This window comes from Mus caroli, chromosome 11, assembly GCF_900094665.2.
Source record: "Mus caroli chromosome 11, CAROLI_EIJ_v1.1, whole genome shotgun sequence".
Classification (NCBI taxonomy): Eukaryota; Metazoa; Chordata; class Mammalia; order Rodentia; family Muridae; genus Mus; species Mus caroli.
In genome coordinates, this window is record NC_034580.1 from 100,284,993 (window position 1) to 100,297,262 (window position 12,270).

Below are 12,270 nucleotides of genomic sequence, written 5' to 3' on the forward strand. Positions count from 1 at the left end.
AGAGAGAGAGAGAGAAAGAAAGAAAGAAAGAAAGAAAGAAAGAAAGAAAGAAAGAAAGAAAGAAAGAAAGAAAGAAAGAAAGAAAGAAAGTGGTTGAGTGGTTCAGGGTAAGCCTTTGCCAGTCTTCTGCAACCAACCCCAGTAGATAAAGAGCCTGCTCGCCACAGACCAGCCTCCCAAGCCCTCGCCTGTCTTCTGTTTTGTTCATCTGTCATCCTTTCCCTCCACGCCTTTTTGTCTTAGAAAACCCTGAAGCTGTATGTGCGGTGTTATTTTCCTGGAAAATCCCACCACGGCCCAGATTGAATCAACTGGACAGTCCCTAGGAATGCTGCCCAGCATGTCTGGCCTGTAATTAGTGCCAGAGCTCCCAGTGAGTCTCCAGATGTGGATGGTGCTAGCTAAAGTCTGGGAGAGAGTCCACTCCCAGAAGGGCCTGTTCTGTACTAGTTAGGGCTCCCTGTCACAATGCTCAGGAGACAGGCAGCCAAGCCTCATGCAGGACTTAGCCCTGCCCCACTTCTTGAAGCATGAGTGACAGTTGTTTGTCAGTCAGGATGCTCATTGAGTTCCAGGGTGAGTGATGGGGAATCCTGGCCCCATGCTTGCACAAGCATGATTGTACTCATCATTCAAGTATACACACAGGGCACAGTCCCTGCCCTGGACTGACTCACAGGAGAGCATGGAGCCAGACTTATTACAAATCTAAGCTGGGTAGAGGAAGCTTCCAGTAGAGAGAGAGGGACCTTGCCCAGCTAGGGAACAAGGGACTCCAGTACCCATCCTAGCTTTCCTCCTGTGAAAGCAGCCCCAGAGAGTCTGTCCCCTGGACTTTCCTCCTGGTGCTGGTGACAGAGATTTGGCCCTGACCCCTTCACTGGGATTTTTGATAGAATGAGGAAACACTGTAGAGTCTCTGGTCAGGACTCCAGAACAGCCTGCACTTGGCCTCTATGTTCTGTTTTCTCCCCGCCCACCTTTGTTTCTTTTGAGACAAGGTTGCTCTGTGTAGCCCTGGCTGTCCTGGAACATGTTCTGTAGACCAGGCTGGCCTCAAACTCAGAAATCTGCCTGCCTCTGCCTCCTAGGAGCTGGAATTAAAGGTGTGCCTCTCAGTTTCTTATTTCCAACAGTCTGGTCTCACAGTCCCTGTAGCCCACGAGGGTCATACTTCCCAGTCAGAGTGCGCAGAGGCAACCATGATGTCAGCCGTCAGCCTTCTGGCTAGATCCTTCTCAGAAGACATCCACACAGACACCAATTTCCTTAGGTGGAATGTTCTGAGGTTAATTTTGACCAGACCAAGATTCCATCAATGGCGCTAATTATATTTGAGTCTTTGTTTAATCAGAAAGTATGTGTGTCTATGCATGTGCATATGTGTGTGCATTCATGCATACGTGTGTGTGCGTGTGCATATGTGTATGCATTCATGCATACGTGTGTGTGTGTGTGTGTGTGTGTGTCTGTCTGTCTGTCTGTCTGTCCGTCAGTCCTTGGTGACATCTGACAGAAGCTTTTGGTTGACTCTGGCACAATCCTCCTTGAAGTATTAGGGTTTGGCTTTTTGGTGTTTCTTGGGCATAGTAGAGTGAGAGGGTAGGGTGTTAGTGAGCCTGCATAAGTGCTTCTCCTGAGGTTGAGCCTCTGACCCACGTCACGTTAACATTCTTTCTTGAGAAAATCTCGCTGCCTTTTTTCTGGCGGTCTCCACATGCTTTACTAAGTGGGAAGCACCTTTAGGCCAGCACTCTCCAAGTCGGAGCTACAACAAGGTCCAATTGCTAAGGAAAGAACGTAGCTGCACTTCTGCCTGTGCTTCAGCCCCCCTCTTACAAGTCCTACGCCACGTCACTTTCAATCATGCCCATCCCATGTCAGCTGTGTAGCATGCCTGTAGCTGATGGGTGACTCGGTGCCCAAGGGGGCAGAGTTGCTGTCCTTTCTTACTGGAAGGGCGGTGGAGAGGGCTGCTTTGAGCTGTGACTCGCCTTCTTTGTGTTGAGATTTTGTTTATCCTTTTCTCCACTTGTTTCCATTCCCCGTGTGCTGACTTTCATTTTGATTTTATTTATGTTTATGTTTAAGACATCCACACCTTCCTGTGCTAAAACCCCGAGCCATAGGCCCTGCCTTAGCCCCACACGCCCCACTCCTGGTAGCTCAGACCCTTTGATCAAACCCTCCAGCCCTGCCGTGTGCCCTGAACCAGCCACCTCTCCTAAACACGTCTCTTCTGTCACACCCCGAAATGGCAGTCCTGGAACAAAGCAGATGAAACTCAAGGTAAGGAAACCAACTTTGGCGAGACCCAGGCTGCTGTACCGTGGTGTTCAAATGCTTTCTTCAGCTAAACTCACAGGCAGTGCTACATGGTTGAAGGGCCAGGGAAGGCACTGGGGAGTCAGAGCCGTGCTTTGTGCGTCCCTCTTCCCTGGAGACAGAAGTCCCTGATAACCAGAGGATCCGAGATTGTAAATTATGGCCCTGAGCTGAGCGTGGCAACTGATGCCTATAACCAATCCTGGCACTGAGCATGATTTCCGTAAGTCGGAAGCTAGCTTGAGCTATACTGTAAGCTCCAGGCTAGCCTGGGCTACAGTGTGAGTGAGGTTCTAGCTTGAGAAATAAAGAAAGAAACCAGGTGTGGTAGTGCTCATAATCCCAGCACCCTGGAGTAAGAGGCAGGAGGCTCACCGCAATTGCCTAGATGGCCAGTAATAAGTAGAAAGTCTCCTCCTCTTAAAAATGAATAGATAAATAAGTACATGATAAAGAAAGTCTCAGCTCCACCTAGAGTTCTTACGGTAACTGCCACGCCTCGTGGTGGGTGGTGTGTCCTCCAGTTGCACCCATCCATCCCGACAGTCCCTTCTCTCCTCCCTTCCTCCCGAGTCTGTGGTTCCTGTGGTTTCTTTTTGTAGCTCATGCCATGTCTGATGAGACCCATAACCACTCACAGTCCGCTGGCTGTGTTTGCTCCGCCTCAGGCTCCCAGCTTTCAGCCATTGTTCATGGCCAAGCCCCCAGGGGCTGTGGAGAGAGCAGAAAAAGACATGGTTTGGCCATTTGTGAGTTCTTCTGAGGCCTGAAGCACATGTGGGTCTTCAATAGCCTCTGTTGAACCCAGTCTCCGTCAGTCAGTTATATCTATACTTAAGAGTCTGAAAAATGAGTGTCCATCCACCAGGTGTGGTCTTCCAGGGTCAGCCTACTGATCTACCCTGACCCTGATCTTGCTTCAAGCAGTCCTGTCATTTTATAACACAGGCTAGCTCACCATGCGTCTAAGAGGATCCTGGTACTTGACATGCAGGTGAACTGTGGGGCTGTGTGCTCCACAAGCCCTCAAGACTTGTACAAGGCCTTCTCAGCATCTGTCTCCACCATCACCCTCTTCAGTCAAGGTGGGAGGATGGGGCTGACTTTTCCTTGGTGGCAGTCACCTTTCCCAGTGGTGAAAACCTTCCACCCTGATTTGGTTTACAGGGCGCGGATGGCAAAACCGGGGCGAAGATCGCCACACCTCGGGGAGCAGCCTCTCCGGCCCAGAAGGGCACATCCAACGCCACCAGGATCCCGGCCAAGACCACGCCCAGCCCTAAAACTCCTCCAGGGTCAGGTGAGAATACTCTCTGGAGTCTTAATCCAGAAGCTTCCAGAAGGTACAACCCTTGCCTCAGGAGGCCACTGACAATTAGTAACCCCTGGCACCTACTAACCCTTGTGGTTTGTCTTCTTTTTAATCCTTTGACAATTGTCTGAGGTAGCTAATGAGTCCTTGCCTTTTAATTGGTGAAGAGATCTTGCTCATTTTTCAAGCATGAGGAAAATGCAATCACGTGATTAATAAACTGGAGAAAGGACCTCTAATCCACGGCTCTGGGGAGGCAGCCCCAGCATAAAGTGTTATCAGGTCCCCTGCCTCTTTGGAGGATCAGTAGTCTGGGCTGGAAACTGTGGGGGATCTCTAACATCTCAATGTCACGCAGCTGGGTTGTTAGGAACCTTCTAGTAAAGCTCAAGGGTCATAGCTGAGTGATGGCATGCTACGGTCATTACTCCAGTCTCCTGTGAATAAAAGCCAGTTGGCATTAAGAACCTGGCCAGGCTACAGTGGGGCTGGTTCACGTCTAATAGAGATACCAGGAATAGAAGCCCTGAGGACCTGCTCCCAGAAGGGTTTTTGGATGCTGTGTGACTCTGTTGCCTGGCCTGCATTGCTCCCTGGTAATACCCAGGAGGCCTGTGGGCCCCTGTGTCTAACCTGGCTTTTAGTGTCCCTGTTCTCTTGGCAGAGGCAGCCTGCATTGCCTGCTGCATGCTTCTGGTATTACTGTTAAGGGTGTTGCCTGAGAATTGGCTGTGTTTTCCCTAAGCAGCTGTGGTTCTGGTGTGTGTGTGTGTGTGTGTGTGTGTTTCTCATACACTGATGATCTAGGAGCATTAATGATGTGCTAAGTGGGTTTCAGTTCTGGCACTTCTCCCTTAACGCCTTGCTGGTCTCACTCCCACCATAGCATGGAACAGGAGCTCTTCCAGGTTCACCTGTGCTTAGGTGGCTCCGTGCTGATTGGCTACATCTTCCTCACTGGTCCCAGCATCTATCCCTGCTTGTCTCTTATGCTAAGCAGACCAGCCAGATGCTGTCACCTGAAGTACTCAGAGAGACTCCTGTGAACCTGATTATAATGAGGCTATCTGTGGATTTTTTTTTTTTTCTTTTTAAGCTTCCAAGCAACCACAGAGAAAACTACCCCCTGCAGGGGCAAAATCTGAAAGAGGTAACTCTGGGTCCATTGCCCTGAATGGGTGGGCAGACCCTCTTGGTGTGTATTCTGCCCTCGTGCTTGTCCGCAAGGCTGGGAGGGAGTGCTGCTTCAGCCCAGGCTACCCCAGAGAGGCCCAGTCTCGAACTTACTTCTCATGTGCGGTTTGCACTGGGGCATCTATGGACTACATCCTGTGTGTTCGGATTTACTTCAGGAACTAGGACTGTTTGTGGGATGGGGAACATGCATCTGGAGACATCTGGGAGTGTTGGAGGTTTGGCCTGTCTCTAACCTCAGTCCCAGTGGGGAAATATCACCGATAGGCAGAGGGTTTTGCTGGGCTGAGTTTTTGTTTGTTTGTTTGTTTGTCAAGAAATGCCATCACATCAAGCAGTGGTGGTGCACACCTTTAATCCCAGCACTTGGATTAAAACAACAATGCGGGGCTGGAGGGATGGCTCAGCGGTTAAGAGCACTGACTGCTCTTCTGAAGGTCCTGAGTTCAATTCCCAGCAACCACATGGTGGCTCACGACCACGCATAATGAGATCTGACATCCTCTTCTGGTGTGTCTGAAAACAGCTACATTGTACTTACATATAATAATAAATAAATCTTTAAAAACAACAACAACAACAACAATGGATCTTTGAGTTTGACACCAGCCTGGTCTACAGAATGAGTTCCAAGTCAACCAGGGCTACACAGAGAAACCCTGTCTCAAAAAAATAATAATAATAATAATAATAAAATAGTTGTTAATCCCAGTACTCGGGAGGCAAAGGCAGGTGGATTTCTGAGTTCGAGGCCAGCCTGGTCTACAGAGTGACAGGACAGCCAGGGCTACACAGAGAAACCCTGTCTCAAAAAACAAAAAAAAAAAAAAAAAAAAAAAAAAAACAAAAAAAAGAAAGAAAGAAAAGAAAAGAAAGGCATCTCTATTTGCCAAGGCTGGTCTCTTGGTTCAAATAATCCTCCTGCTTCAGCCTCCCAAACAAGGGACACTGTGGAAGCACATCACCCCCACCTAACTTTGTCTGCATTTAGCGACTGCTCAGACAGCACAACAGATGCTGTGCTGGACCCTTCATGACCTCCCTGCCTCACCTATCCTAAAGACTTATTTTTATTTTATACGTATAGATGTTTGCCTGGTCCCCACAGAAGCCAGAAAGGGGTTTCGGCTCCCCTGGAACTGGAGTTGCAGACAGTTCTGAGCCACCATGTGGGTGCTGGGAATGGACCCTGCATCCTCTGGATGGTCAGCCAGTGCTCTCAACTGCTGAACTATAACCCCCAGATACCCTTCCCATAGCAAAATCCTGAGGGCTCTGATCCCCGCATCTTTCCGATGAGGACACAGACATAGATAGAGAGGGTCACTGGCTCACCTGAGGCTACTTTGCAAGTGTTGGAGAAGAGACACAAGACACAGCTAGCTACCCTCTATCCCTGGGGACATGGAGGCAGAGCTAAGCAGCAGGTCCTCATCTCCCAGAGCCCGATCGATGGCTTTAGGGGGTCCTGAGAAGTGGGAGACTGGAGCTGAACGCTGACGCTTTGAGGGAGATCGGCTGCAGTGAGCGTATCTGCTATGGGAGCTGCTTGCTGTGGGCTGGGAAGCTTGAGAAAGACCAGTTTTGCAAGCCCAGTGCCTCTGTCATATCTGGTTCTATCAGATCTGGATGGGGGCCCCCGAAATTTGCATACCACAAGTCCCACCTCCAGCTAAGAACATCAGAGGTCTTCAAACACAAAACAAAACAACCCTTGGGGTGTGGTGGCTCAGTGAACTCTAGGTGTGTGGGACATGCAGAGGGTACTGTCCTGGAAGCAAGCGGAGGTGAAGGATGCAGGGTGGGACAGAGTCTGGGCAGCTTTCCTGGGTGTTTAGAAAGGTACAAGGGGGAGGGCATTCTGGGGTTCAGCAATGTGGGGTGTGGCTTGTGCAGATAGCTCTGGGCAGGTCATTCATGCTGTTCTGCAGCCCCACAGTTGGAGGAGCTCTGGATGTGTGGGAGAAGGGTCAGGAGGACCCCAGCTTGAAGGCTACAGTGGGGGCCCCAGTCACTGTACCACCCCTCAGTTGAAGGAAAGGACAGGCAGAAGTGTTTGTGGAATGGCACCCAATCACTTCCTTTCAGAGGGGAGTGACACCGTTAGCTAGAACACATCTCCTGACTTCAGGACACTTCAGGGCTTAGGGAGTGTTGGATCATCCCTGGGAAGAGGTATGTCATATATTGGGGCACTGATGAGAATTCAGTTGCTTTACTAAGAAATAGCTGTCATTGTATCAAAGTGACGGAGCAGGAGAGATACTTCTCTACCAGTGGTCTTCATGGTCTTCTCCCAGAGCCCCCTCTGGATCCTGGCAGTGGGCTCCCAAGTCCAGTGGCCTCAGGGACTTTGCAGACATCGCCCTCACCCCGTGCGCCCCTCACGTGGCCTCAGTCCCTTCCTCTCTCCCGACTTTCTAGGTGAACCACCAAAATCCGGAGAACGAAGCGGCTACAGCAGCCCCGGCTCTCCCGGAACGCCTGGCAGTCGCTCGCGCACCCCATCTCTACCAACGCCGCCCACCCGGGAGCCCAAGAAGGTGGCAGTGGTCCGCACTCCCCCTAAGTCACCATCAGCCAGTAAGAGCCGCCTGCAGACTGCCCCTGTGCCCATGCCAGACCTAAAGAATGTCAGGTCGAAGATTGGCTCCACTGAGAACCTGAAGCACCAGCCAGGAGGTGGCAAGGTAAGGGTGTGGCCGGCCTTGCGGGAAGCCAGACTCCCACCTAGCCAGACTTGCTCCCCACCCCCAACCCCACCCTGCCCCCACACCCCTCCAACCCCGGAAGCACCAGGGCCACCAAGACGCTGGCTCCTCCCTTCCTCTCTTTAGCCTTGCTAATTGAGCAGGTGACAGCCACTTGTCTACAGGGACTCACCTATGGTGGCCTATGGATTTTGCTAGGTACCACCCTTGTTGGGCTTGACTTTCACCCTTGGTTCTGGGGAAATTCACGGTTTTAATAAGAGCAGCAGCTGGTTCTACGGCAGTCATGAAATTTGTAGACCCCTTGTCCCCAGACTCCCTGAGGCTCCTCCTTCCTCGCTTTCTCCTGAGAGTTGCTCAGGCTGACCAGCATATCCTTAGGGTTCTGGAATCTGCAACAGAGAAGAGATTATGTGGGTGTCAGCAGGCATAACTCCCCACCCCCGAGTTTCTCCTCTGTGCACCCCTGGATGTCCCAGTCTCATCTTAGAAGGCACAAGCCCGTGGGGTTGGGGTCACCCTACTGACTTCATTTCAACATGACCATAAAGGCCTTATCTCTAGACAAAATGAGAATACACACAGAATGCCACTTCCCCACCCAACCCTGGACTGAGGGGAGGCATATGTGGGGTGTGGGGCTGTGAACCACTGCTCAGTCTACCTTCTTTGTCTTTTGGGCCGGGTGCTTCTCGGACAACACATCTCTGTAGGCAAACGGAGCTCCTCAGAGTGTGGGCCAATGTTTACCCTCCATCTGAGCAGTGGACACTCTTCCTACTGTTGAATTAGGTTGGGGCTTTTGTCACTAGAGGGAAATTGACTACAGCTCTGGTGGGCACCTTCCCTGAACACTGTGCTTTGTTGGGGGAGCCCTAGGCCTTCCTATTGGCTCTGCACAGTGGGGTTTGTGCAGTGTCTAGGTTAAAGTGTATACCTCACTCTTTTCTCCAAGCCAGAGGCCGGCTTTAGGCTAAGTACTGTCTCTCCCTGACATCACTGGCTTGGTCCTAGGGTATATTAACTCCTCTCAGAGTCACCTGGCTCTCCTACCCCCAAAGATACTTACCTGCCTCCTTCAGAAGGGGCCAAGGAGGCATTTGAGAGGAACACAAGTTTGAGGCTAATGAGCTATGTGACAAGACCCTGCCTCAAAGAGAGAAGTTGCATGGTGGCATGAGCCCTTAATCCCAGCACTCAGGAGACAGAGTCAGGTAGATCTGTGATGTTAGTTCCATGTCAGCCTGCTCTATACAATGATCTCCAAACTAGCCATGGCAATAGAGGAGGCACTGCCTCAAAGATGAAGAGGAGGAGGAAGAGGAGGAAGGAGAAGAAGAGGAGGAGGAAGATGAGGAAGGAGAAGAAAAGGAGGAAGAAGTAGAGGAGGAAGAGGAAGAAGAGGGAGAAGAGGAGGAGAAAGAGGAAGAAGAAGTAGGAAAATAGGAGGAGGAAGAGGAGGAGGAGGAGGAGAAAAACCCACAGAGCCACATGCTCACCTCTGAAGAAAATGACCAGCAAGGTCACAGTGACTTGTAGCCACAGGACTTGGTAGCCATCAGCACACAGTACCTGCAAGTCAGAGACCCTGAGGCAGACACAGCCACCTCCTCTCTTTCCACCATCTCAGATGCCACCCCAGACTCTCAACCACTGTCAGGCTCCTATCCCTTCTGTCCCTTCCTTCTTAGAGCATCACCCGTTCCCATTCATTCTGTCCTGGACAGTGGCTCCCCCAGCACTGTGTCCAGCGACCTCCATGACTCTGCCGACCCCAATCTGGGCTTCTCACTGTCACCTCTGCTGCCCACTCCTTGGGAATCTCTGGTTCTTGCCTTGCTTTGTTCTAACCTGCAGGGGGCGCCATCTGCCTAGAACGACCTTCCCTCAGGTCTCCCCTGGGAAGTTCTTCCTAGGACTCCCTGACATGTGCATCCCACGATGCCCCAGGGACACTGAGCCTTCATGGAACTGGGCTTCTGGATCTCATCAAGGACTCAGCAGAACCTGCAGCAAGGACCTGCAGCGTGGGCGGCTGCCCTGTCAGCCCCTGCCCATGGCAGGGTGGCTTACCAGGCTGGGCAGTTCTTTCAAATTAGTACCAGGAACTGGCCCAAACAGGGAGTACAACATTCTGCAATGTTCCATAGAAGAAAAGGGCTTGGCTAGCCTCGTCTCAGGAACTGTGCTGGGCTGTGACAACTTGCCATTGTCTACAGAGGAGACAAAGTGACTTACTTACCTTGGGACTTCAGGGGTGACAGCATGGGATGTGACAGAACCATGGAACAGAGGGCAAGAAGGTTGTCTGAACAAGCCCTCAGCCCTGCAAGCAAAGAGCAGTGTTGCCGCCTCCAGAAGCTATGATAAGCCTTTTATTCCAGGTTGATGGACAAGACCTGTAACACCCATTGTTGGGAGCTTCTGAGAGCTGAGCTGACATCTTGGATCCCTGAAATGTCTGTTTAATGAGACCCTACCTCAAAAGAATGATTGGCCATGAAAGGCAAAATTCTGAGAGTCTGAAGAATAGGGCCAGGGATGTGGCTCCAGGAATAGAGTGTGTACCTAACATGCTTGGAGCCTTGGGTTCAGTCCCCAGCCAGATAAACACTTCCTGGTCTTCCTGGTAGGGCACACCTGTAGTCCCAGAGCTGCAGAGGTGAAAGCAAGAGGGTCAGAAGTTCAAGGTTGATCTCCAGCACAGGCAAAATTCAAGGATAGCCTGGGTTATTATGAAGCCAGGTCATCGCCATCGTCATCATCATCATGAGACTTTAAAAAAGACCCTGGGTCTGGTGAGATGGCTCAGTGAGCTAAAGGTGCTTGCTGCCAAGTCTGGCGATGGAGTTCAATTCCCAGGGCCCACGTTGTTGTCGCGAGCTGTCCTCTGACCTCCAGGCGCTCACCTCTCCCACAATAAGTGAATAAAGCAGGGCTGGAGAGATGACTGAGAAGTCAAGGGCCCTTGCTCTTAGCCAGAGTTCTGTCCCCAGCACCCACTGCAAGCTGCTCACAACTGCTTGTTCAGCTCCATGTTACCTTACCCTTTCTCCTGACCTCCTCAGACATCCATACACAACCAGAGAGAGAGAGAGAGAGAGAGAGAGATTCACAAATAAAAGTAAAAAAAATAAACCTTAAAAAGTACCCTGGATGGGCTGGTGAGATGGCTCAGCAGGTAAGAGCACCCGACTGCTCTTTCCAAAGGTCCTGAGTTCAAATCCCAGCAACCACATGTTGGCTCACAAACATCCGTAAAGAGATCTGACTCCCTCTTCTGGAGTGTCTGAAGACAGCTACAGTGTACTTACATATAATAAATAAATAAATCTTTAAAAAAAAAAAAAAAAGTACCCTGGACTCAGTGAGACGGCTCAACAGTTAAAGGCACTGGCCACCAAACCTGACCACCTGAGTTTGGTCCTCAGAACCTACATGGTGGAGGGCAAGAACTGACTCCAACAGGGTTTCTCCTCTGATGACCTTCACACCGTGTCACAAGCACACACCCACGTCCGCACAAATGAATTAACGTGATTTAATTTTTTAAAAAAGGTACTGAAGAATACAGACCCCTCTGGAGTGGTGTTTACCTTGAAGAAATGGACTGCAGGGGGCTCTGCAGACACTGGGTGTCCAGAGATTCATTTAGATTTTTCCATCAAGCTAAGCAAGAGGGACACATGTTACCCTATGCTCTCCTGCCTTGGACTTTCCCTGGGCTTCCATGGTTTGCTTCAGTGAACGTACTTCACCCTAACATTTCACAGTGAGGCTGTGTTAAAGGGAAATGCAGCCAGTCAGACAGCCTTACCAGAGAATACAGCAAGGAGTGTGGAACCAGGAGACAACAGCTACTTGGACGTTCTTTTAAATGTCTCATGCTGTCTACCCCAGCCTCACCGTGACCCCAGGAATGGACCGGAGTGTTTCCACGGTACAGCCCAGGCTGAGGCTCATGCTCAGCGCGTTCTTATCATGCTGGCTTCTGGTCCTCCCCAAACCGTGGGGTCCTGAGCACCTGGGCCTTCCTTTGGTCTCTGCCATGACCCCATTTACAGGTTCCACACCTGCCTTCTCAGCTCAGACACAGCTGGGCCAGCCCTAGGCCTTCCATGTCCATCCAGAGTCGGCCCCTCCCTGTGCAGCGTCTGAGAGGAGAGAGTGGGGAGTGCACAGTGAGACCAGGGTTTAAACCGTGTTTTTTGAAAAATTACTCACTGGAGCAGGGCATGATAGAGCATGCCTGTAATCCCAGGAGGACTTGCTGTGAGTTCAAGAGCAGCAAGTTCTATGGGTAGCAAATTCCAGGCCAGGCAGGGAGGCTTGCATTAAGATATTCTCTAAACAAACAAAAAACAAAAAAGAAAAACAAAAATTAAAAAAGTAGGAAAGGAGAAGAAGACTCTACTGTCCAGCGATCTGTTGTGCGATCTCATGTTCTGCCTCTGGAGCAATGGGTCTCAATTCTCAACCTTCCTAAGGCTGCACCCCTTTAGTACACTTCCTCCTGTTGTAGTGACCCCTACCACATACCATAAAATTGCTTGCAAAGCTACTACAAAACTGTAACTTTGCTACTGTTAAGAATCGTAATGTAGGGAGCCGGGCGCGGTGGCACACGCCTTTGATCCCAGCACTTGGGAGGCAGAGGCAGGCAGATTTCTGAGTTTGAGGCCAGCCTGGTCTACAAAGTGAGTTCCAGGACAGCCAAGGCTACACAGA

At 50.7% G+C, this 12,270-nt stretch overlaps 1 protein-coding gene across 14 annotated transcripts in view; it reads left to right on the forward strand.

Moving 5' to 3' along the window:
* Mapt (microtubule associated protein tau) overlaps positions 1–12,270 on the forward strand; it is a 103,799-nt gene that overhangs the window by 75,428 nt on the left and 16,101 nt on the right. For 7 of the 14 annotated variants that reach the window (XM_029483467.1, XM_029483473.1, XM_021176411.2 and 4 more), the window contains 2 exons: positions 3,493–3,625; positions 7,256–7,521. In XM_029483467.1, the coding sequence (XP_029339327.1) occupies positions 3,493–3,625; positions 7,256–7,521 (399 nt within the window). Of the gene's footprint in view, positions 1–2,091; positions 2,290–3,492; positions 3,626–4,733; positions 4,788–7,255; positions 7,522–12,270 lie in introns of all 14 variants that reach the window. The other 7 variants (XM_029483465.1, XM_029483466.1, XM_029483468.1 and 4 more) reach the window with 2 other exon arrangements.